General features: G+C 50.8%; 1 protein-coding gene across 1 annotated transcript in view; it reads left to right on the top strand.

The window, feature by feature from the left end:
• The window catches only part of LOC122212184 (kinesin-like protein KIF28P), a 73,679-nt gene that overhangs the window by 39,143 nt on the left and 8,173 nt on the right, over nt 1-26,363 (top strand). Inside the window, exons 7-15 of the mRNA XM_042925902.1 lie at nt 8,580-8,691; nt 10,333-10,400; nt 12,607-12,691; nt 15,679-15,788; nt 18,675-18,798; nt 20,160-20,304; nt 21,400-21,518; nt 22,015-22,122; nt 25,133-25,407. Of these exons, the coding sequence (XP_042781836.1) occupies nt 8,580-8,691; nt 10,333-10,400; nt 12,607-12,691; nt 15,679-15,788; nt 18,675-18,798; nt 20,160-20,304; nt 21,400-21,518; nt 22,015-22,122; nt 25,133-25,407 (1,146 nt within the window). The remainder of the gene's footprint in view (nt 1-8,579; nt 8,692-10,332; nt 10,401-12,606; nt 12,692-15,678; nt 15,789-18,674; nt 18,799-20,159; nt 20,305-21,399; nt 21,519-22,014; nt 22,123-25,132; nt 25,408-26,363) is intronic.

Genomic DNA, 26,363 nt, shown 5'->3' on the forward strand with positions numbered 1-26,363 from the left:
AGGCGTCCTTTTCATTATTTTTACCTTATAGATTACAATTTTTCCAGTTACACTGTTGAATAGTTCCTCTTCTCCTCAGGGGATCTTCTATGCTATCTCTGTCACAGATCAACATTGAATATACGCTTAACCGTTACTTGCCTTTTTAATCTGATTGGCCAAAGTCTGAACAATAGTGAATGCTTTATCCTCTTCCTGAATACTACAAGGATCTCCATCCTCCATATGTAATTTTGATATGTATTTTAATTCTATTCTTCTTTAACCCCAAAATACATTATTATTTCTGTTTGACAGTGTTCGTTTTTTAAATTCTTCACTTTTCCCTCTCGAAATCCTCTTTCTTCATTAGTGCTATTGATATACTAGATTTCTTTCTGTCTCTGAATTCATTTTTTTATTAATTTTATTCATTTATTTTTAAATTTACATCCAAGTTAGTTAGCATATGCAATAATGATTTCAGAAGTAGATTCCAGTGATTCATATCCTATGTATAACACCCAGTGCTCATCCCAACAAGTGTTTTCCTTAATGACCCTTACCCATTCAGCCAATTCCCCCTCCCAGGACCCCTCCAGCAGCCCTCAGTTTGTTCTCTGTATTTAAGAGTCTTTTATGTTTTGTCCCCCTTCTTGTTTTTATATTATTTTCGCTTCCCTTCCCTTATGTTCATCTGTTTTGTATCTTAAATTCCATGAGTGAAGTCATGTGATATCTGTCTTTCTCTAATTTTGCTTAGTAAAATACCCTCTAGTTCTGTCCATGTAGTTGCAAATCGCAAGATTTCATTCTTTTTGATTGCTGAGTACTACTCCACTTTATATATATACCACATCTTCTTTATCCATTCATCTGTTGATGGACATTTGGACTCTTTCCATACTTTGGCTATTGTCAATAGTGCTGCTATAAACATTGAGGGTGCACGTGCCCCTTTGAAACAGCTCACCTGTATCCCTTGGATAAATACCTAGAAGTGCAATTACTGGGTCCTTGGGTAGTTTTATTTTTAACTTTTTGAGGAAGCTTCATACTGTTTTCCAAAATGGCTTCATCAGTTTGCATTCCCACCAGCAGTGCAAAAGAGATCCTCTTTCTCCACACCTTTGCCAACATTGGTTGTTTCCCAAGGTGTTAATTTTAGCCATTCTGACTGGTGTGAGGTGATATCTCACTGTGGTTTTAATTTGTATTTCCCTGATGATGAGTGATGTTGAACATTTTTTCAGATGTCTGTTAGCCATCTGGATGTCTTGTTTGGAAAAATGTCTATTCATGTCTTTTCCCATTTCTTCACTGAATTATTTGCTTCTTGGGTGTTGAGTTTGATAAATTCTTTATAGATTTTGGATAGTAACCCTTCATCTGATATATCATTTGCAAATATCTTCTCCCATTCTGTTGGTTGCCTTTTAGTTTTGCTGATTGTTTCCTTCGCTGTGCAGAAGGTTTTATTTTGATGAGGTCCCAGTAGTTCATTTTTGCTTTTGTTTCCCTTGCCTCCAGAGACGTGTTGAGTAAAAAGTTGCTGCAGGCGAGGTCAAAAAGTTTTTGCTTGCTTTCTCCTTGAGGATTTTGATGACTTTCTGTCTTATGTTTAGGTCTTTCATCCATTTTGAGTTTGTTTTTGTGTCTGGTGTAAGAAAGTGGTCCAGGTTCATTCTTCTGCATGTCCCTGTCCAGTTTTCCCAGCACCATTTGCAAAGAGACTGCCTTTATTCCATTGGATATTCTTTCCTGTTTTGTCAAAGATTAGTTGGTCATATGTTTATGGGTCCATTTCTGGGTTCTCTATTCTTTTCCATTGGTCTAAGTGTCTGCTCTTGTGCCAGTACCATAGTGTCTTGATGATGACAGCTTTGCAATACAGCTTGAAGGTCTTGAATTGTGATGCCTCCAGCTTTGGTTTTCTTTTTCAGGATTGCTTTGACTATTCAGGGTCTTTTCTGGTTCCACAAATTTTGGGATTGTTTGTTCTAGCTCTGTGAAAAATGCTGGTGCTATTTTGATAGGGATTGCATTGAATATGTAGATTGCTTTGAGTAGTATAGACGTTAATTTTATTTTTAAAAATTTTGTTAATGTTTTATTTTTGAGAGAGCGAGTGAGAGCGAGCAAGCACACAAGTGGGGGAGGGGCAGAGAGAGAGACACGGAATCTGAAGCAGGTTCCAGGCTCTGAGCTGTCACACAGAGCCCAACATGGGGCTCAAACTCACGAGCTGTGAGATCATGACCTGAGCTGAAGTCAAACGCTTAACCAACTGAGCCACCCAGGTGCCCCAGGTAGTATCAGCATTTTAACAATATTCGTTCTTCTAATTCAGGAGCACAGAATATTTTTCCACTTTTTTGTGTCTTCAATTTCTTTCATAAGCTTTCTATGGTTTTCAGTATATAGATTTTACATTTTTGGTTAGGTTTATTCCTAGTTATTTTATGGGTTTTGGTGCAATCATAAATGAGATTGATTCCTTGATTTATCTGTTGCTTCATTATTGGTGTAAGAAATGCAACTGATTTCTGTGCATTGATTTTACATCCTGAGACTTTGCTGAATTCATGGATCAGTTGTAGCAGTGTTTTGGTGGAATCTTTTGTGTTTTCCATATAGAGTATCATGTCGTCTGCAAAGAGTGAAAGTTTGACTTCCTACTGGCCAATTTGGATGCTTTTTATTCCTTTGTGTTGTCTGATTGCTGAGGCTAGGACTTCCAATCGTATGTTGAATAACAGTGGTGAGAGTGGACATACCTGTCGTGTTCCTGACCTTTGGGGGAAAGCTCCCAATTCTTCCCCGTTGAGGATAATATCAGCGGTGGGTCTTTCATATATGGCTTTCATGATCTTGAGGTATGCTCCATCTAGCCCTACTTTATTGAGGTTTTTTTTTTTTATCAATAAAGGATGCTGTATTTTGTCAAATGCTTTCTCTGGATCTATTGAGAGAACCATGTGGTTCTTCTCCTTTCTTTTATTGATGTGATAAATCACATTGTTTGTTTTGCAGATATTGAACCAGCCCTGCATCCCAGGTATAAATCCTACTTGGTAGTGGTGAATAATTCTTTTAATGTATTGTTGGATCCGGTTGGCTAGTATCTTGTTGAGGATTTTTGAAAGCATGTTCATCAGGGAAATTGGTCTGTAGTTCTCCTTTTAGTGGGGTCATTGTCTGGTTTTGCAACCAGTATAATTCTGGCTTCACAGAATGAGTTTGGAAGTTTTACTTCCATTTCTATTTTTCTGGAACAGCTTAGAAAGAATAGGTGTTAACTCTTCTTTAAATGTTTGGTAGAATTCCCCTGGAAAGCCATCTGGCCCTGGACTCTTGTTTTTTGGCAGATTTTTGATTACTAATTCAATTTCCTTACTGGTTATGGGTCTGTTCAAATTTTCTATTTCTTTCTGTTTCAGTTTTGGTAGGGTATATGTTTCTAGGAATTTGTCTATTTCTTCCAGATTGCCCCATTTATTGGCATATAATTGCTCATAATATTCTCTTATTGTTTGTATTTCTGCAGTGTTGGTTGTGATCTCTTTCATTCTTGATTTTATTTATTTGGGTCCTTTCCTTTTTCTCTTTGATCAAACTGGATAGGGGTATCAATTTTATTAATTCTTTCAAAGAACCAGCTCCTGGCTTCATTGATCTGTTGTTTTTTGTTTATTTGTTTCGATAGCATTGATTTCTGCTCTAATCTTTATTATTTCCTGTCTTCTGCTGGTTTTGGGTTTTATTTGCTGTTCTTTTTCCAGCTCCTTAAGGTGTAAGTTTAGGTTGTGTATCTGAGAACTTTCTTCCTTCTTTAAGAAGGCCTGGATTGTTATATATTTCCCTCTTATGACCACCTTTGCTGTGTCCCAGAGGTTTTGGGCTGTCGTGTTATCATTTTCATTGGCTTCCACGTACTTTTTAATTTCCTCTTTAACTTCTCGGTTAGCCCATTCATTCTTTAGTAGGAAGTTCTTTAGTCTCCAAGTATTTGTCTTTCCAATTTTTTTCTTGTGGTCGATTTCAAGTTTCACAGCATTGTAGTCTGAAGATATTCACAGTATGATCTTTTTTGAACTTGTTGAAGGCTGATTTGTGTCCCAGTATGGGATCTATTCTGGAGGATGTTCCATGTGCACTCGAGAAGAATGTGTATTCTGCTGCTTTAGGATGAAATGTTCTGAATATATCTGTTAAGTCCATCCAGTCCACTGTGTCATTCAAAGTCATTGTTTCCTTGCTGATTTTCTGATTAGATGATCTGTCCATTGCTGTAAGCGGGGTGTTGAAGTCCCCTACTATGATGGTATTAATACCAGTGAGTTTCTGTATGTTTGTGATTGATTTATATATTTGGGTGTTTTGCATTGGGGGCATAAATGTTTAGATCTTCTTGGTGGATAGACTCCTTAATTATGATATAATGCCCTTCTTCATCTCTTGTTACAGTCTTTATTTTAAAATCTAGATTGTCTGATATAAGTATCACTACTCCAGCTTCCTTTTGTTGACCATTAGCATGATAGATGGTTCTCCCACCCCCTTACTTTCAATCTGAAGTTGTCTTTAGGTCTAAAATGGGTCTCTTGTAAACAGCATATAGATGGATCTTGTTTTCTTATCCATTCTGTTACCCTATGTCTTTTGATTGGAACATTTAGTCCATTGACATTTAGAGTGAGTACTGAAAGATACGAATTTATTGCCATTGTGTTGCCTGTAGAGTTGGGAGTTTCTGGTGGTGTTCTCTGGTCCTTTCTAGTCTTTGTAGCTTTTGGTATTTTTTGTTTTGTTTCATCTTTTCTCCCCTCAGAGAGTCCCCCTTAAAATTTCTTATGGGGTGGTTTAGTGGTCACGAACTCCTTTAGGTTTTTTTTTGTTTGGGAAACTTTTTATCTCTCCCTCTATTTTGAATGCAGCCTTGCTGGATAAAGAATTTGTGGCTGCATAGTTTTCCAATTCTGCACATTGACTATATCCTGCCACTCCTCTCTTGCCTGCCAAGTTTCTGTGGATAGGTCTGCTGTGCACCGTATCTGTCTTCCCTTGTAGGTTAAGAACTTTTTTCCCCTTGCTGCTTTCATGATTCTTTCCTTGTCTGTGTATTTTGTGAAGTTGACTATGATATGCCTTGCTGATGGTCAGTTTTTGTTGAATCTAATGGGAGTTCTCTGTGCTTCCTGGATTTTGATGTCTGTGTCTTTTCCCAGGTTAGGAAAGTTTTTTGCTATGATTTGCTTACATAAAACTTCTACCCCTTTTTCTCTCATCTTCAGGGACCCTTATGATTTGGATATTATTCCTTTTTAATGAGTCACTGAGTTATCTAATTCTTATATCATGCTCTTTTGCCTTAGTTTCTCTCTTTTTTTATGCTTCATTATTCTCCATAAGTTTGTCTTCTATATCGCTGATTCCCTGCTCTGTTTCATCCATCCTTGCTGCCGTGGCATCCATTCAAGATTGCATCTCGGTTATAGCATTTTTAATTTCGTCCTGACTAGATTTTACTTCTTTTATCTCTGCAGAAAGGGATTTTATGCTTTTTTCAACCCCAGCTAGTATTCTTCTTATTGTGATTCTAAATTCTGGTTCACACATCTTCCTCCATTCTCCACTAGATAGGCACTTAGTTTACTGGGGTGGATCATTGTGGTGAGTGTACATGTGTATGTGCATGTGTGGGAGAGGTGAAAATGGCATCACCCAGCTACCCAGTCTCTAGTATCAGAACTCTGTGCTCTTGCCAACTGGCAATCAATCACCCCTCCCTTGTCTCCAGCTCCAGTCCACTCCCTGCTTTTACACTTTCCATGACCAAGCCATCAGGCTGCCAGGTGTCACCTCCCTCCCGAGTTTTATCTCAGATGGGGTTGTGTTTCCAAACCCTTCACCTCTGAGGGACCTGCAGCTTTGACCCACTTAGACTGTCTGGGGGAAGGTCTTGCCAAGCAATGGCTGGGTGCCAGCCCACAGCCAGGAACATTCACATGACTGCACTGCTGCAGATGCCCAGAGACTGTAGCCAGGTGCCAGCCCACCCCAGAAAAAGTTCACTCAATCATGTAGCAGCAGTGTTTCAAGAATTATGGTAAATCACAACACACTTCTGGTGCCAGGCTTCACCACACCTTAACATCCTTGTTCCAACACCAGCAAATGTGGCTGTTCTCTGGGGTCCACTGAGACCTTTGCCTGTGGGAAGGCCACATAGCCTCTGCCAAATGTCCTCTCAGCAGAGGAACTGCCTCTTCCTGTGTGGCCCGAGGACCCCTCAGACCTCACTGTCTGCTCCTGGGGATTCACTCTTCCCACCAGAGCTCTGCCAGGTATAGAGCTGTGGAGTTTCAGACTGTGACCCCTGTTTATAGACTCTCAATGGTATTTAAACCCTCTTTTTTCTCCTTTCTCCCCTTCTTGTTAAGTCCCTTATGGGTGTTTCCACTCTTTCTCTTTCTCTCCAGCTGCTTTCGGGGGGAGTGCTTTTCCTGTACTCTCCCCCATCTCCATCTTCTTTCCGCAAGTAAAAACACCTCTCTACCCTCTGTGGCTTCTCTCTCCCCTAGTTCACCTCTCCACACTGCTTATCTGCTGAGTTCTGTGGTTCAAGTTGTGCAGACTGTTGTGTTAACCTTCATATCAATTTTTTAGGTTGGCCAGATAGTTTGGTGTTGATCTAGCTGCATTTCAGGGATGAGAGAAGCAAAAAGCTTCCATGCTGCTCTGCCATCTTGACCCCTCCCCTTCACTTCTTTTTTCAAATGTTTACTTTGAGAGAGGGAGGAGCAGAGATAGAGGGAAAGAGAGAGAACCCTAAGCAGGCTCCATGCCATCAGTGCAGAGCCTGAATCAGGGCTCAATCTCACCAACTGTGAGATTGTAACCTGAGCCAAAATCAAGAGTTGGACGCTTAACCAACTGAGCCACCCAGGCGCCTCAATTATTTACTCAGAGTTGTATCTAAGATCAGTTTCCTCCTGGTGGAAGTATATTCTGTAGAATTTCCTTCAGTGATCACGTGCTGATGGCAAATTCTGGTTTTGTTTGGTTGAAATGTCTTTATTTCACCTCATCCTTGGAAGATAATTGTGCTGGGGATAGAATTCCAGAAATGTAGTATTTTCTTTCAGCTCATGAAGGATACAGTCTCCTGTTTTCTGCTGGTGGCCTAATTGCTATTTCCTTGAAGTCAATCAGTCTTTGCCCCCTGGCTGCTTTTGAGCTCTTCTGTTTTGATGTTCTCCAATTCGGTTATGTTACATTTGAGTGTGAATTTATTTTTATTTACTCTGCTTGGAATTCCCTGGTCCCTATAGTTCTGTAGATTAGTGATTTTCACCAGTACTGGAAAATTCCCAGCCATTACTTCTCATGTACCATCTGTGCCCACTTGTTTTCTTTCTCTTCTGGAACTTCAATTTAGATTATTTAAATCTCACTCTGTCCTCCATGTCTCATAACCTTCCTGGCTTGTTTTCCATCTCCATGTCTCCAGGCTGCAATCTGGTTAATCTCTTTTGACATATCTATTTCACTAATTCCAATAATAGCAGTGTCTAGTTTGCTGTTAAACCTGTGCAGTGTGTTTTTAAAAAAAAAATTTAAGTTTATTTTGAGTAGAGAGCAAGTGAGCAGGTGGGGGGCGGGGTGCAAGGGAGAAAAGGGGAGGGAGGGAAGGAGGGAGGAAGAAAGAGAGAATTCCAAGCAGGTTACATGCTGTCAGCACAGAGCCCAATGCAGGGCTCGATTCCACGAACAGCAAAATCATGACCTCAGCTGAAATCAAGAGTTGTACACTTAACCAACTGAGCCACCCAGGCACCCCTGTCTTGTGTGTTTTTAATTTCAATTACTGTATTTCTTTCTAGAAGCTCCTTTAGTTTCTTTTCCAAATCAGCTAGAATACCTTTATAAACTCCTTTTCACTTTTTGTGATCATAATTTCTCATAGATAGGCTTGCCTCCCTCCTCCCCCCTGCTCTCATCAATGACAATGCTGTGATCTTTGCAGACCCTGGAGTTGGTGGGGAGGGGTGGCACATTTACTTCTCACGTACAGCTTCTGTGCTGCGTTGTTATATGGGGTCCTACCTTTACGGGTTGCTCCGAAGGAAGTTGGGGTCCTACCTTTATGGGTTGCTCTGAAGGAAGTACGGAAGAAAAACAAGAAGAGGAATTAACCCCCTCCCCACACTGGCCGGCACACTGCTCGTGGGGCCACCCTCTTCCTCGGGTTGAAACTCTTCTCTATACACAGATTTACAATAGCCTGCAGGCTCTTTGGGTTTTCCTTACAGGGTTTAGGGTGTTAGAGCCTCAGATCAGATCCGGACTTCCCTCTGTCTGTCATGGTGTCTCCAGGGTTGATTTCAGAGAGGGAGCCACTGGCTCATGTGGTTAGCTGTCTTGCTTCCGCATCTTCGTCCGGCAGATGTCTCAACTCTTGGATATCATTAGAGTCATGTCTCAGGTTTATGGGGTCAAAGAGGAGACATGAAGGGTATTTCTGACTTATCCCCCGGGAGGCAGATTTCTTCTTGGCATATATATTTTTTTAAATCTGATGTTTCTTTTTCATCCAGTGCTCTGGCTGATGCAGCCACGGGGAAGAAAGTCTTGCACATTCCCTACAGAGATTCTGTCCTGACCAAACTTCTCCAGCCAGCTCTGGGCGGGAACAGCAGAACCACTTTGGTAAAGTGACTTTCTTACAACACAGCAGACTGATTTAGCTATTGTGTTGTTGTCACTGTTATTATTAAAATCACGCTCACTGTACCACGATGCCACATTTTGCATTCACGTCACACATTCTTACGTACGTCAAGACTCCTGAGACTCTTTCCGCTACAGTGTTCAAATACCGCCAATTTTAATTTTTTATTCATTTCTGTAGGTTTCAGATTCTTTTTTTTTTTTTTTAATTTTTTTTCAACGTTTTTTTATTTTTATTTTTGGGACAGAGAGAGACAGAGCATGAACGGGGGAGGGGCAGAGAGAGAGGGAGACACAGAATCGGAAACAGGCTCCAGGCTCCGAGCCATCAGCCCAGAGCCTGACGCGGGGCTCGAACTCACGGACAGCGAGATCGTGACCTGGCTGAAGTCGGACGCTTAACCGACTGCGCCACCCAGGCGCCCCTCAGATTCTTTATAAGGAACGTACACCACTATTATTGCCAGGAAAAAATTAGTACACATTTTAAAATAACACTGATAACGTCATACTATTCTAAATCGGTGGTCATTTCGTGGCAAGACCGGAAATCAATTTGACCATGTGAGACACCAGGCAGCTGTTGAACCTGGAGAGTAGCTAAATCGTGTCATCTCAGCAAAGACTCCAGACTCTTAGTATCGCATATTTGCCAAGGGGGTACAATGTGGGATGTGTTAAAATCGGGACTCTCTGCTCTTCAGCTCCAGGTGCGAAAAGGAACAGACTGGCACATTCTGCCGGCAGGTTCATACTGGCCTCCGGCCTGCTGTCCCGGTTAGGAGAAAACTGCTCACCGCTGGGCCTGCCCTGTGCACTCTTTCCCAAATTCACAACAAAACACAATCTTTACTCTTTACTATTTAATCTTGCCTAAGAATCTACAAATATTTCATTTTGAAGCTGGCCTGTTGGCCTCATGGGACCTTCCCTGCTCCCCCTGAGGACCTGGGATAAAAGAAGGCCCATTAGATGCTCTGAATGTAAGACTACAAAATCAGATGTAACAGGTCTGAGCAGGGGTGTGCCTGTGAGAGAGGAGCCTTTCAGGCCTGCAGGCTAACGTCCCGTCTGGGGCACTACCACGCTTTAACAGAAAAATATGTGGTGGAGAGGAGGTTAGGGGGCGGGGGGCGGGGTCACTGGTCCTCTCAGAAAGCAGAAAGAAGAGAGAATCTGCAAGGCCAACATTCAACGGTCACTTGAATCCCCATGCATCTTCTGGGGACTTACTCCTGAGGACAAGGGCCTGAGAGTAAGTCAGGCCCGGCTCCAGGCCCAGCTCTGCCAGCGATTATCAGACAGATCTCGAACACATGGTTTTTCTCCGGGCCTCAGTGTGTGTGTGTGTGTCTGTGTGTGTGTGTGTGTGTGTGTGTGTGTGTGTGTTGTGAAATTGTGGTGTCTGTGTCCTGAATCTGCGGTGTCTGTGCGCTGCAGAGGTCACGTGTGTATGTGGCACACGTGGGGTGAGCACGTGCTATCAATGTGTGTCTGCGCCTTCTGAGTTGCAAAGTTCGAACAATACCGTAAATGACAAGAAATGCTATGAACCTTAGCGTATCCGCAACGACAAATCCGTCTAAAATTACAAAATCTGAAAGGGATGTTCTTTTACAGATAGCGGCCATAAGTCCCGCTGACATCTGCTACGAGGAAACTTTATCCACGTTAAGATACGCCGAAAGGTACGTTTGTGGATACGTAGTATCCCTAGGGGTTCTAAGTCAGATTCTTCTGGTCCCCCTCTACGCAACGGGCTGGCAGTTGGGGGGAGAGGTCAGGAGAAGGCAGAACAGAATGATTTGTGTGAGAGAGAGGTGGGAAGAAATAAACAAAAGGAGACAGAACTGGGGACTCAGGCCCTAATGTCACCCCTATTCTGCATGGGAGAGGCCCCGCGGTTTCCCATCGATGGGGGAAGCCTGGGGGCCGATCCCATGCTTGGAATCCTTCTTCCTGTATTTTCCTGCCACATAGCTGCCCATTCACGTGTTTCTCCCTTGTCACATGGCACATGGGTGGTGTGCGGGGGCAGGCAGGGGACGTTTATGCCAATAGGTGAAGACATGCACATGTGAGGCACTTCCCTGGGCTATCGCCCAGCCTCCGGGTCCACACTTTCCTTGGCTTTGGTCTCCTTTGCCCAGGCCCCGTGCACACGGGTTCTACTCTTGGGGTGGCCTGACGGTCTAGGCTCCTCTTTCCAGGGGCGGGGAGGGCTCTCCCTGCCAGCTTCCTTCCGTCCAGGGGGCCAGGGAGGTGAGCCTGCATACTCAGCCCCGGCACGAGGCTGCCGCCGGGACACGTTCCAGGCATCTGGATCCTACTTCTCCTGACCCTTTTTAAAAATTTTTTTAACTGTTTATTTATTATTTTTTGAGAAAGAGGCAGAGCACAAGCGGGGGAGAGACAGAGAGAGAGAGAGAGAGAGAGAGAGAGAGAGAGAGAGAGGGAGACACAGAATCCGAAGCAGGCTCCGGGCTCTGAGCTGTCAGCACAGAGCCCGACGTGGGGCTCGAACCCACGAATCGCGAGACCATGACCCGAGCCAAAGTCGGATGCTTAACTGACTGAGCCACTCAGGTGCCTCTCTCCTGACCCTTTTGAAAAAGATAAGGGTGCAGGCAGAGGGGACCTCTAAGCAGGGTAAAAGCCACATGCTGCCACCACCCTTTCCCTTTGCATGGCAGAGTCCGGAATCCACCCTGAGGCCCACCCGCCGGGTTCGGACAGGAACCTGGAATCCTCGGGCCTGGTCCCAGGAAGCTGGAGCTGGCGTGTGAAAGGAAACTGCCACCTACCGTGACACGTCCCTGGTCAGGTCTACGGGCTTGCGTGTGGGTCAGAATCTGGCCCCACCAGCCGTGTGACCTTGGGCGACACGCCGTACCTCCCTAACCCTCAGCTCTGTCCCATGTCGAGGGAGGTGACTTCTCATCAGAGTTGGGGGGGGGGAAGAACACAACAGATCCTGCACGAGCCCGTTCCCGGCAAGGTTCTGACACGTGCTGAACGCTCCGAGACGGTGGCTGTCACTGCACCACCGAGCAGTGGGCTTCCCTTTGGCCCTGTCCCTGGCAGGGAGCCCTGGCATTTTAGGGACACGTGCCAGCAGGCTCTGCAACGGTGCAGCCTCCGTATCGTTTTACACCGTTAGATGTTTCTTTCAGCATCTGCAGCGCGAGCTCGGATCTTTCCGTCAGTTCGGTCTCTCTGCTTATCAGACGCAAATCTGTCGTGAGCAGATTTCCCGTTGAGAGACTAGGGCTGCAGAGGAAGGAGAAAACAGTAGCCCAGAGTCCCGGGCTCTGAGCCCGGAGCTGCCACGGGCTGTGTGACCCCGGGGCAAGCCCTGAAAACCCCGTTTCCTCAACGAAAGGAGTAAGGCGGCCGCAGTTAGCAGACACAAAACACAGGCTCCGGGTTAAACCTGAATAGCAGGCGAAGAGCAAGTAAATAATGTGTGGGCAGAAGTATGCCCCGTGCAGTGCTCGGGGGCATCTCGTATTTTCTCTGGGACACTAGAAGGCAGGGAAACAGGTGACCCCTAGGTGCCCTTTCCAGCCCGGAACACCCGCTGACAGCCTCCAGGGTGGGGTTACGCCTGTCAGCAACGACGCATAGATGTTTCCACTAGCGGAGTCGGCCGATGGGCGAGTGGGTTCAGGGCCCGGGTCGCGTCGGGGCCAGGTTGTGGGTCCGGCGGGGCTGGTCGTGTTTATTTCAACCGTGGACATCACTAAAGTCCCTTTCGGCCTTCACCGTTCACTGGCGCCCAGCCTGCTGGCATCTGGAGTCGCCTGGGCCGAAAGGTCCCACTTGGCCGGTTTCTGGCCAGTGCTCCCCAAAGGGGTCCGGGACTGAGTGCATGTTCATCTTTGCACATGGAAGGGCTAAAAAGATCCGGAACAGAGCCGTGGTCAACACCTCGACGCTGATGAGAGAGTCAAAGGCAGAGAACGACAGAGCGCTGCTCGTACGCGGGAATTCCGGAATGGCAGGTAAACTGAGTCAGGAGCAATGCTGGTCCAGGCCAGCAGCAGGAAGGCCGGAAGTGGGATGGAGGGAGGGACCGGCTGCAGGCTCAGCCTGGGGCTCGGCGGGGAGGTGGGGAACCCCTGCTTGGAATCGCCGGAGCCTGGCACAGGCCAGGGGCACCCTCTGGGGACATTTAGGCCCCGGCCTCGGGAGAAAATACTTCATTTGGAGACAAATGCAGATTCGCTTGCAGTTAAGTGGCCCTGCCCGTTTTGAATGATCATTTTAGTCTCATTTTTATCGCCATTTTTACTTTGAAGCCGTCGTTTCTGCCGAGGCCACTCTGTCCTTCCCAGGTTTGCACGGTGGCCATTTTGACGTTCGCTGGGCTGATGGCCTCACGCAGTTGCATGATGCTTGAATCTCCAGAGGCCTCAGAGGCAGCACATCACAGTCACCTGGTGAGCGTCACCAGGCCCACTGACCGTGACTTCTGGGGGCAGCGCCCCGGCTGACTCCACGGTGCCCCAGAACCACTGCTTTGAAGGAAGGCCTAGGATTTCAGTTTGGCAGCATGGAGGGAGGTGCCTACAACTTGGCGCCCGTTAATAACTTAAAACGGGATGAACAAGAAAAGGGCAAATTGTAAAACTGCCGAAGTAAAATCGGTGGAAGTGGTTTAAAGCGAAAAGAACAATGCCAGGAGGTCCAAACCTCTGGCGCTCAGGGCTGGTTCAGGGAGCGTGAGCTCCAGTCACCAAGCGGCCCGGCCCCCGTGCCCCCCGCCAGCTGGGCTCCCTCGTTCCAGAGGGGCTCTCGGGTACTGGCAGCACGTCCCGCCCCAAACCAGGCTGCCCGGGGGGGGGGGGGGTGGGGACAGAGGCTCTGTGGGCACCCCTGCAGGCTCCCGCATCCCAACTCGCTGGGACTTCATGACAAAGCCCTTCCCATGTTAGAGGCAGCGCCTGCGGCCCGTCCAGGTATGGTGGCCTCGCTTAGCCCCAAAGTTCGTGTCGTCGCGAGCTGGACGGATGTAAGCATCGAATGCCCGCCGTGCGTAATAAGCGCAGACACAAAATATGTTCATGAGCCTGCGATGCTGTGAGTCCCCTGGCCTTGTAGGAATGACCAGTAACCAGGGTATAAAACAGAACACTCTCACATGCCCGCACAACGAAACAGAAAGTACGGAGCGTCGTGCCTCCTCCCCTAAAAGGCCTTCTTGCTCTACGTTCCAATGCATTAAAACGACAGCACCCTCTGTAGAAACGACCGGTGACTTCTTCACCCGTGAGCGCAGCTCAGTTTCCCGCTCCGCCCAGCATCCCTGGCTTCGGCTGAGAACAGAGTCAACCTGACTCTTCTATCATAGTTATTCTATAGTCTTCTATAGAATTCTATGGTTATTCTATAGAAGACTATAGTTATTCTGTAATCTTCTATCATAGTTATTCTATAGTCTTCTATAGAATTCTATGGTTATTCTGTAGTCTTCTACTATAGTTATTCTGCTCCTCACCCTCGACACAGCAGATCCGCTGCTTAAGCCCCCTCCCTCCTTCCAGAGCAGCCGGCCCACCCGCTGGCAGAAGCCGGGCCCTGGGCGCGCCAGCTGGAGCAGGCTCGGGAAGAGTGGCGACAGCACCACGTGGCCGTGGCCAAGGTGAGCTTCCTTCCATCCACCTGCCGAGGCCCACACCTGGCAGGGAGCCTCACACTCTTCCCACGTGCGCACGGCCGCCTGGGCTGGAGTCCGGTGGATCATCGGGGTGGCTCCCCCCCCCCCCCGTGAATGGGTAACACATGAGATGTGGCATGTGATTAAGTGACAAATGACTTCTGCCGATGCCGCTGGTGGCGCTAGGGGAGAGGAGGGCGGGGCGTGAGGCAGAAGGAAGTCGAGAGGCCTTGATGAGTCAAGGCTGCTGATAATTACAGTTTGGGGAGAATTCGAGGACTGTGCACCGTCTTCCGGGGACCATACGGCGTGACCCTGAACCGTAGTATCTGCGGGAGCATACGTGGGCTGTGATGCGAGTTTTGTACTCGGGTCGGGGAGATGCTCTCTGGGCCCCCCATCCACAGCGTCCTCCCGCCATGACCTGACTCCCCAAAGCCACAGCTCTGCACAGACCCCAAGTCGTGGGCCAGCCTTGGAGCACTTCCGGAGTGGCGGCAGAGACCCAGACTGGCTCCCGAAAGGCTCGGGAAGCCTGAGATGGAAGTGAGCCTCAGGCGGGGGGAGCGCAGTGGGGCCGGGGGCCTGTGACACCAGGAGGCCAGGACGCGTTAGGGTCCAAGGATTCTAGAAGTAAGGACAGGAGCAATGGAAAAGACTCTTATCCCCCTTACTCGTTATCAGAATTTCAAGACTGAAAAGCTTTCTTGTGCCTGAACAATTTACTCCAGTTCTGATTGGCCGTCAATCCTCTATAAGTTCAAGACCACCAATACCGGGTTGAGGGATGAGACACACTCGGGTAACCCGGACAGGGTATATGGCATGTGCCACATTTGATCACCAACATCGGGTCACCAGTGAGCTAGCCTGCAGGACCTGAGCTAGTGAGCTAGTCTGGGGGAGCCTGCGATGTAGGGTAGCGGGTTTAGTGGGAAGGGGGACCCAGGTGAGGCACCCGATGGGGCACCAGGACGGCTGGGACGCGGGGGGACCTGAAGAAAATAGTGGGGTAGAAGTCAAGGTAGAAGGGGGGACAGAGACGGAAACTGGCCACGCTTTGCAACAGTCCCGTCCAGATGAGCTCAGGCCCCTCGGCTGACCCGCCGCGGGTGGGGTCTCACCCGCGCTGTGAGCAGGGCCTCCCATCCCAGTCCCACTGGGCTTTCCTAAACGATCTGACAGGACGCACAGACAAGTGGCTTTGGTAGGACATGGATAGGAAAGGAATGCTACCGCCTTGAACGTGCTGGCCCTGTGTGGTGACAGGACTCCCGTCTCTCCCCCAGGAGCAGTGGATAATGAAGACCCTCCCTCACCTTCTCAACGTCAACGAGGACCCGCAGCTCACGGGGGTCCTCAAGTATTTCATTCAGGCTGGTACTCACCCCTCCAGACCCACACTGGACCTGCTCAGGCTTCTTGCTTTGTGTTTCTTTCTCTTTTGAATCTTTCTTTTTGCGGTAAATAGGTGGAACATAAAATTCACCATCCTAGCTTTTTTTAAAAATTTTTTAAAAAATGTTTATTCATCCCTGAGAGAGAGAGACAGACAGAGCATGAGCAGGGGAGGGGCAGAAAGCGAGGGAGACACAGAACCCGAAGCAGGCTCCAGGCTCCGAGCTGTCAGCCCAGAGTCCGACATGGGGCTCGAACTCACAGACTGTGAGATCGTGACCTGAGCCGAAGACAGACACTCAGCCGGCTGAGCCACCCAGGCACCCCACCATGCCAGCTATTTTTAAGTAGACGGCTCAGGGCCATCAGCACATTCACACCATTGTGCCACCATCACCCCCACCCAATCCCAGAACCTTTCCTTCTTCCCAAACCGACATCCGTCCCCATTCAACACCAGCTCCCCCAGCCCCAGGCACCCTCCGTTCTACTTCTGTCCTACCTCCTGTCTCTACAAATGTAACTACTCTAGGCATCCCGCGTCATTGGAGTCACACGGTATTTGTCCTTCTGTGACTAGCATATCTCACTCAGCATAGTATCCTCAAGGCCCATCTATGTTGTCAGCAGGTGTCAGAATATCCTTCTTATTTCAAGTTTATTTTATTCGAGAGAGAGTGAGCGAGCACAAGTGGAGCAGAGAGAGGGAGAGAGAGAAAATCCCAAGCAGGTTCCGCCCTCTAAGCACAGAGCCTGACGTGAGACTTGAGCCCATCAACTGTGACATCATGACCTGAGCCGAAACCAAGAGCTGGACGCTTAACTGACAGAGCCACCCAGGCACCCCAGAATTTCCTTCCTCTTTAAGGCTGAATAATATTCTGTTATATAGGTATACCACATTTTGTTTATCTATTCAGCCATTGCAAAACAGCATCGGTACTGTAGTAACACGAGGCTTTCCGCACCCTGGCCCTGGGCACGCCCGGACGGGAGAGGGCTTGCACTGGATGGAGGTAGGGCCCGGGTGTGGGGTGGCCCCCGGAGGGAGCTGGCGTGGTGCTCTCGGTGCTGTCTGGGTCCGTCACTGCACAGACCAGGACCTTCCCTGTGGCCGGGCTGCAGCACATCTCCTAAGCCCAGACTCGACAGTTTCTTCCTCCAGAATCCCCACGAGTAAGGTGGAACTGGTAAAAAGTTAGGCAGCCCACAAAAAAAGGGCAGAAAGTAAAACAACCATCCGTAAGGGCGGGCGGTGTCCAGGTACTTACGACTGAAAATCCCAGCAGCAAAATCCCTTCACACGATCCTCTTGGAGAGGCAACGGCCCTACCCAAGCATCAGACACGTTCGCTTGTTAAGGTCGAATCCTGACAAAGTTTGAAAAGAAATTATCTTAATTCTTTTCAAGGCTCATGTGATGCCGGTCGGGCCGCTTCAAATGCCATCCACCTTCAAGGTTTGGGGTAAGTTGACGTGAACCGTCTTCGTCCACGAATTGTGACCACTCATTCCGCGGGAGGTTCTCAACATTTGTCTGGGCCTCGCCGGGTGGGGCCACAAACCCTGCAGGACAAATTCCCAGGCCGTCCTCAGGGACCCGCTCGGGGCTTCTGGAAGGAAGGGCTTTCCTGCTTCCGCTGAAATCCTTCCCACCGCACTCACTTTGCTTCCTGGGCTCTGACGTCTGGAGGAAGGGAAGGCCCGTTGCTAGACCCTCGTATAGTGACTCGGCACAAGGAGACACAAGTGGACGAGGCCAGCAAATGAAGACAGTGAAGAGAGAGCCCACCACAAGGCGCCCACGTCCTTCGTGGTCTTAACCACCAAAAGCAATAGCATCCTCAGATCTCCGCCCTCAGAGCCCTCACCAACTGGACGAAGGGAAGGCCCAGGCTTTGGGTGACCCCTTCTGCGAGAGGAGGCCCTGTGGCACCCTATGGCGGTTCTCACGAACTCACAGCCGTCTCCTACCTCCGTGGCCTCTCTGCTCTTCTCCCCAGTTCCAGGGTGTCCTGACCGCCCACAGATTTCCAGCCCGTAGGCTCAATCAGCTTGCCGACCAGTCCCCCTGACGTACCTCAGCCCTCCTGCGCCAAAGCACAGGGACGGGAGGGGAGGGGGCCTGCGCTGACCGGGGGGCCAGCTGACATGGCTTCCCCCTGCACCGCCAGCCTCTGGGCCCCTTCTCCTGACTCTTCCTGGGAATTCCCCTCATCTCCCTTTCCAGACACTTCCAGTGGGGACCTGTAGACAGCTGAACTCCAGATGAGCTGAGGGTATAGCCTTTCCCACGGCATCCCTGGGCCCCACGCACACAAGGGATATGGACGGACAAGTGTCTCAACACCCAGAGCCTTCCACAGCAGCCAAGGAGTCTAGGAACATTCTAGAACAGTTAGGAAGCTGGTCACTCAGGGCAGCCGGATGATGTCTAGGGGGCCGCCAATCTGACACTTCTGACATCTGTCCCCCAGTCTTTAGCATATAAAGTCTGCCGTTGTATCATGGAGACCCAGACACCGCTCTGACCTTCTCTGTGGCATGTACATTATTATCTGTCAGCACTGGTCACCTGTCCCAGCATCCCTCTGAAACATCTTTCTTTCCATTTCCCCACCACTCAGTCTTGCGGCCCGTGAGTCTTGGAGGACCCCAGCGATGACCCTGCCTATGCGGGCTCCTTGTAGCTGTCGGCCCTCAGCGGGTGCTGGTACTGTGGCTACGAGAATCGCTTTGTTGTCCTTCTCCGGCTCCCATCTACCCCGACCCCCTTGAGCCGCTTCCGGCCACCCCGCAGCATCCGTAGGTCTTACTTACGCGTGCGAGTGGGGAGCAACCACCAAAACCGTGTGCGCTACGGTCACGATTATTTTGGCTACTAGACGACCTCTTGTCTTTTTAGAATTTCAGATAAACACGCTTCCTTCACAAATTCGGATGGGAAGGTGACGGTCACGCCACACAGCAAATGCAAAGTTGTCGTTAACGGGGTGCCCATCGTGACCAAGACAAAGCTGCAGCATTTGGTAAGCTTTCCTGCCTGGCCGCAGAATTTCCGCAGTCCCGCCGGAGAGCTAGGAGAAGGGGTTCCCGTGAGGTGCCCCAGGCCTCCACGCCGTGGCAAGCACCGGGCAGGGTGGGGGCGCCAGCCACCCCATGTCCCCCTGCTACGACCGACATGGGTCACAGCTTGGGGTCGGGAGATCTGATATGAACCCGCTGTGTGTTCCTGGGCAAAAGCCACTTCACTCCTCAGGAATTCATCTATACGTTGCTTTTAAGTTTATTTATCTTGAGAGAGTGAGAAAGAGGGCAAGCAAGCAGGGGAGAGGCAGAGAGAGAGAAGCAGAGGGAGAATCCCAAGTAGCCTCTGGGCTGTCAGCACAGAGCCCGACGTGGGGCTCAAACCCACAAACCGAGAGACCACGACCTGAGCCGAGATCAAGAGTAGGACCCTTAACCGACTGAGCCCCCCAGGTCCCCCATCGGGACTTAATAAAACAGAGATGAGTGAACTAGAAGTTCACCAACACCCTTTCCAGCTCTGACATTTCATGATATCTTAGACTTCTTAAAAGATCTGCCATTGGGAGGGACCACGCGGCACCTGGCAAACACTAGGCTCTCTGTCTCCTCCACACACCCCAGCCTGGCTCCCCATGACCACAGGGGCTCCCGCCAGCCACCCTGCTGCCCAAGCCCCTCTTCAACCCATTCTCCACACTGTAACCACAGAGAGCCTTCTAGACCAGCTATTTGGATTAGGCCACGCCCTCCTGGAAATCCTCAGTGGCCACCCTTTCAGGGCCCCCGTGTGAGCTGCCTCATCTCCCCGCCACCTCCCGCCTCACTGCTCTGCACGAAGGTCACACGGACCTTCTCCTGATTGTTCAAAACACCCCTGGCTCTGTTTGGCCGCAGCCCTCTCTGCCTTGCCGAAACTGACCACCTTTGAAGTCGTAAACAGCACACCTTGAGAGAGGACCGCTCTGATCCCCAGTGCAAGTGAGGCACCCATATTGTACCTTCTGCAGAAGCACCCCCATTTCATTCAAGCATCTCTCTCAAGCTATTGCACTGTCTATAAAGTCCTAGAGGGGAGGGCCCAGGTCTGTTTGGTGCCCACTGGGATCCACAATGTCTGATGGAGAGTCGGAGCTCCGTGTGGGATAAAAGAAGAAATAAATGAAAGCATGCACACAAAAGCAAAACGTCAATCTCTTCCTCTGCATTCAGGGGTCTCTTCCCTCTCTGGGGACCTCGTGCAGGGTTTGTGATTTACCACAGCTGGACTGCCCATGGGGACTTGGTCCCCCCTGGAGCAGGCTGGTGCCACACCCCTGCTGAGGGCAGCGTGCTCCCGCTGAACCTCCCGTCTCCTCCCTAGGACCGCATTATCCTGGGATCCAACAGCGCCTACCTCTACATTGGGTTTCCGTCAGAGCGAGGCAGTGAAGACCTGACCAGGTTCGACTATGACTTCTTCCAGCTGGAGAGAGCAGCTGCGGAGGGAGTGAGTGTGGACAAGCTGGGTGAGCAGCTCAGGGCCCTGCCTTCCAGCATTTTCCACATGCTGATCTAAAAGCAACTGCTTTCACTGTGTGCTCTCCTACTTTCCCTAAGAAAATAACATCTTGTTTCAAAGGGAAATGTTTAGAAAGTTAAATTAGGATTTCCATATTGTAGAGTGAGCACATGTCAAAGATTTATTAAACTATTTTGTTAATAAACGGAGAAGAAGGCGATAGATACAGTTGACCCTTAGACAACATGGGTTTGAACTGTGTGGGTCCACTTGTGGTGGTCTTTTGTTTTTTATAAACACAGCACAGTCCTATAAATGTATTTTTTCTTTCTTATGACTTTAACATTTTCTTTTCTCCAGCTTACTTTATTGTAAGTATATAATACATAGAACATACAAAATATATGTTAATCATCTGCTTATTGGTAAGTCTTTGGGCCAACAGAAGGCTATTAGTTGTTATGTTTTGGGGGACTCAAAAGTTGAATGGATTTTTGACCGTATGGGGCATCAGGGCCCTAACCCCTGCATTTCCCAAGGTTCAACAGTAAAGCACAAGAGGGAAGAATAGTGAAATAAGACTGAGACAAAGCTGGTTGATGGTTTTGGGGGCAATAATCTTCTACTGGACAAAAGTCATTTTAAATTGCGAATCTTCTACAAAGCATCTCACAGCTCAGAGTCCAGGCTCCAATCAATAGCTGAATGAGTGCACACGGGTACATCCTCCTAGGGAACCAGAATCCCTACATGGGACTCTGCTAGGACCTTTAATTTTTTTAACGTTTGTTGATTTTTGAGAAAGAGACAGAACAGGAGCTGGGGAGGGGCAGAGAGAGAGGGAGACACAGAATCCGAAGCAGGCTCCAGGCTCTGAGCTGTCGGCACAGAGCCCGACGCGGGGCTCGAAACCACGAACCGTGAGATCATGACCTGAGCCGAAGTCAGATGCTCAACCGACCGAGCCACCCAGGAGCCCCATGTGGACATTTGGTGAACCGTCAAATAACTGAGTACATAAGCATATAAATAAACCCCTTCGTGGCTGACAAGTCTCCCAGAACCAGTGACCGACCTTCACCGGGACCCTGCTGGTTTCCAGGGGCTGCGAGCCACGGCGATGGGAAAGCGGACCCCGGCATGCTGGCGGTGTTCCAGGACTATGTCAGACTGATGCCCCTGGTGGCAGAAGCCAATCAAATGGGCGAAGAGCTGAAGAAGGTAAGGGCTGGAAGACGGAGTAACGCTGGGTCCGGAAGGACCTCAGGGAACAGGGTCCACGGCCCCTCACTCCCACCGCCCCAGCCGGCTTTGCCGTACCGGCGAGGGCACGGGGCCTGGAGAGGTGAGGGGCTCCCCCCAGGACCCCGCAGTGAGCCAGTGACAGAACCCAGGCCAACCCCCAGGCCTCAGCAGTCCCAGCCGCCAGCGTCATGCCTACCAAGGCCCCCACGGCCCTCCAGGCTCCCAGACCGATGCTTGCTTGCCAGGCCACCCCTCCCGGGTTGCCCTCCAGAAAGGGCTTCCCCGGGTCCAGGACCCTGAAGCCTTCTAGCCACAGAGAAGACCCGAGCAGGGGGTGGCCCCCCGGTGACCCAGGATCCGATCCCCAGGACACGTTCAAGACACTTCTGCGTGTTGGGAAGGTGCGAGGAGGAGAAGGAAATGGCGAGGGCGGTGTGGGCTGTGCGCTCAGCGAGAAGGGTCCCCCTTACAGGGACTCAGAATGGAACTGAAGGTGAAGAATTTAGCGGCTTCAGACTCCAGGGGCCACGAGCTACAGAAGGAGGTCATGGTGAAGGTGACCAACCAAAGGACCCGCGAGGTGAGGATGCCTCTGGGGACGGGGTTTCTGAGGGCTCTCATGGGGACAGACTGTCCTGTGGAGACCCCATGAAGGCACTGCGTGTTCCCAGTGTGAGCTGGGCTCTGGGGACAGACTCTGGGATGGACCCCCCGCCTCCCCCACGTTTCTCTCCTGGTCCTCTCTCCCACATGGCACCAACCCTGGGATCGCTCCCAACCACCACTCTCCATTTATTTATTTATATTTTTTTAATGTTTATTTGAAAGAGAGAGAGAGACAGGTTGAGCATGTGCGAGCCAGGGAGGAGCAGAGAGAGGAGGCCGCAGAGGATCCCAAGCAGGCTCCGCACTGTCCGTGCAGAGCCCGACGCGGGGCTCGAACTCAAGAACCGTGAGATCATGCCCTGAGCCAGGGTCGGACGCTCAACCGACTGAGCCACCCGGGCGCCCCTCCCTTTCTGCCTGGTCTCTTCCTCTGACCGGTGCCGAGGTGGCCTCCCGTGTGTCCCCTGGCGTGGGGTGAAAGGGCAGAGGGGTCTCAGTTCCTTCGTGTTGCTACGGCAACACCACAGCTTGGAGGCTGGGAGCAGAGGTCGTGGCACAGGCACATTTGGTATCCGGTGAAGGACACCTTCCCGCCGGGTCCTCACGTGGTGCTAGGGGCCGGGGAGCACTGAGGCCTCTTTCATGAGGGCAATGAGTGCATTCGTGAGGCGTCCACCCTCACGGCCCCGCCTCCTCGTCCCAGCGCACTGAGGGTCAGGCTTCAACGTACGGTTTGGGGGGACACATCTCGTGACTCAGGAGGGTCTCCTGGGAGACCCCCACCCTGGGAAGTCGACCTTGACTTCTGCGCGTGTCCCACGAGGCCTTTGGAGCTGAATCCTCAATGCGTGTGCGACCATGATTTTGTCTTTTGCGTTTTCTGGAAGGAGCCATCAGGACAAAGGAGCTCTGGTGACCCAGTACTTTGCCTCTGGGGCCAGGCGCCCCGCCAGGGTTCGGTTTGGCCATTTCCTACTGTCTTGTCAGACCTCGTTTTAAGGAGATTTCATGTTCCTCTGTATTTCGTTGCTCATTATAGTTTAAGGTGAATTGAAAAGGATCTCGTTCAGCCTTTCCTATGATTAGCAGAAACCAGGTTCTCTTTTCAGGGGCTGCGCGGTAATTGCTTTTACGGTGATGTCGCTCGCTTTCCTCTTTCCTCGGGCAGAGACTAAGCTTACTGATCCGTCATCTCCAAGGCTGTCCGTTTTTACCTTCCGAGTGGATCAGTGGCCTCTCCCCGGATGAAGTTACGCCTTCCCCGGGGGCCTCGGAGATGCTGGCAGTCCCTCGGCCCTTCCTGGGAGGTTTCGTGTGTGAGGCTGGGAAGGGCGAACAGCAGCCTCGGCACTTTTGTGGCGGTCCGCCTCGCAGATGTTCGCCCTAGACCGCTGGACCGTGCACGCACAGGGCGGAGACGGGACCCCCCCCCCCCAGGCCACTTCACGTGACCGACGAGAGACACGTCGGGGGCGATTCGGGAGCAAGCCGGGGCTTGTGAGGACCGGGAGGGTCTCAGCCCTGACTTCTCAGCGGTGTCTGTGCAACAGGCTTCCGGCCTGGGAGTCTCCGTGCTCGGCTGAGGCCCCGCGGGGGACGGGAGGGTCAGCAGAGCCCCCTGCCGGTCCGCAGAGCCCCGCTGAGCTGTCACAGGGCCCAGGGCCCGCCGTCCGCCAGGAAGGATGCAGCGGACTGAGGACGCCATTCCCACCGTCTTGGTGCCCCAGCCTCAGGGCTTGAAAAACCCACCTGCTGGAGCTCGTGCTGTGCTCTGCCAGGGTCAGGTTCACACGCAGTCTTTACCCCGCCTCTCGGGGGAGAGGACGGGTTTCACTCGAGGCAAAGAAGGAAAGAACGAAGTCTTTGTAGTGTCTGGAGGGGGATCTTTTTCTTTGAAGGCACGTAACACTCAGAGGGACAGCGACACATCGGTTGGCTCCTTGTGCCCCCATCACCTCACCGTATGTCCTCTCAGCAGCCCTGTCCCTCACTCAGGGACAGACAGGGGCAGGTTCTCGGGGGGGGGGGGGGCGTGAGCGCACACATTGTCACCTTACGGCCCCGCCCGGGCCTCCCTGTGCCACAAGCGAGGTGCTGGCACAGCTTTCCTTTCTGGGGGCCTGAGGGTCTGAGAAGCTGTTTCCTTGCTTCTTGAAGCTTCCAGAGGCCCCCGCTTTCCTGGGCTCCATTGTGCTCCATTTCCAAAGTCAGCCACTTGGCGTCTCCCTGACTCCCCTTCGGTCGCCGTCTGACCATCTCTTCTGCCTCCCCCTTCCACAGTTAAGGTCCATGTGGGGGCGCCTGGGTGGCTCAGTCGGTTGAGCCTCCGACTTCGGCTCAGGTCACGATCTCATGGTTTATGAGTCCGAGCCCTGCGTCGGGCTCTGTGCTGACAGCTGGAGCCCACCCCGGATTCTGTGTCTCCTTCTCTCTCTGCCCCTCCCGGACTTGTGCTTTGACTCTCTCTACCTCTCAAAACTAAATGTAAAAAAATATAAAAAAAAAAAAAAAAAAAGGTCCACGTGGTTACACTGGACCCACCTAGACAGTGTGAGCAAATCTCCCCATTTTAAGGTCAGCTGATAAGCGAACTTCATTCCACCTACAACCATAATTCCCTTTTCCACATAAGGTAACATGTTGGCAGGTTCCAGAGACTGGGACACAGACATCTTCGAGGGCCACTCTTCTGTGTTCCCTGAGTCCCAAACCGTCATCTCTCCTGGGACAGTGTATTGTTTGATCCCTTCGTTATCTCCTCTAAGTTATTAGGCCCCAGCAGCCCAAGAAATGCTGGAGCCGTGGGTCAGGAACGAACGTGGACTCCTGGAGGACCTCACCGCAAAGCTAGGCTTGACGAGAGTGTTAGGGGGTCCTGGGTGCCCCAAAGCCGGCCCATCTGGGGAAGCATGCTGGGAAAAGTCATGGGAACGAACTGTGAACAGGTGAAATCCAATCCCGGTGACCTATCTTTGTGCTCGTAGGTGTGGATTTGGTCAAAAGCCAAGTTTATCAACAGGAAATTTCTCATGGAGGAACTTTACCGGCGCTTTCTGGATGGAGAAGACAGCCACGTGGCTCAGGAAGATGACCCCTTCTGGGATCCTGTCGAGGTTGTCCACTTGGGCTCAGCCCACATCTGGCTCCAGTCGCTGGCCTACTCCATGAAGCTGGAGGAGCAGGTGGAGTTCATGAACTGCGAGGGGGAGGAAGAGGCCGTGGTGCACGTCTGCGTGACTCCCTGCTCCCCGGCGGGACGGTGGGTGTCCCCCCGGCCCGGCCCGGTCCTGGCAGAAAACTCCCAGCACGCCTGCGCTCTCCTGGATGAGCTGGTCAGCACGGTGTTCCCGAAGAGCTCATTCAGTCACGATTTGGCCCCAGCAAATCTGATTTTTGCCACGGCGGCCAAATCGGCGGGCCCGGAATATCTCAGGTCCTCGCTGATGCGGCCCGAGGGCTGGAAGAAAGCAGAGTTTCCAGCTCGTCCCTTCTCTATCCGTGGTGTAGGCTCCCATGGGTTTTCTGTCCCTTCCCTCAAGGCAGGGACTGAGGTGTCTTCGTTCCCTGACGTGGCCTCCTTCTGAGTTGTTCGCCGACCTTCTGTGGGGACGGGCGTTGCTATAACTCTGCTACACTGCCCTTCACCGTCCTCTCAGGGACCCCCTCTCTTCCCTCTCTCTAGGCCATGGGCAGTCCACAGCGTTTTCACAAAAGCCCAGGTCTCTCAGCAATTCTAAGCAAAGAGGCGGGCAGGCGGGGGTCTGGTCTGGGTGCGAGGTGCTCTTAGGCACCCGGGACGGCCTCCCTGTCTTTCTGAGGAGGGAACCAGCTCAGGGCCGCGGGGTCCTGGCACCCAGAGACCAAGCCGACCATCGACTCACTGTCTTTACTGGGAGTCTCAGCAACTTTCTGGTCACTTGGCCACCTCGGGCTTCTCGGCTGCCGGACGGTTTCTCTCTCGTTGCAAACTCCTAAGGCACATTCTAGCTTATAGGCTTGATGTGAGGTTGACGCGACAGACGCCCCCTGTTGGAAAGCTGTCCAAACTGGTTCGCGAACCTGTAGGCCTGGAGTTGACTCTGGACTGTGCAGAGCTCACCAAGGAAAGGGTCGCCTTGAGAGGCCGCATCCTCTACCCCACTGGGAACCCGTCCGGGGCTCCAGGGCTGGGTCGCGTATTACACGAGGCGGTTACGTTGCGGTCTCTTCCTCCAG

Source organism: Panthera leo, chromosome F3 (assembly GCF_018350215.1).
Source record: "Panthera leo isolate Ple1 chromosome F3, P.leo_Ple1_pat1.1, whole genome shotgun sequence".
NCBI lineage: Eukaryota > Metazoa > Chordata > Mammalia > Carnivora > Felidae > Panthera > Panthera leo.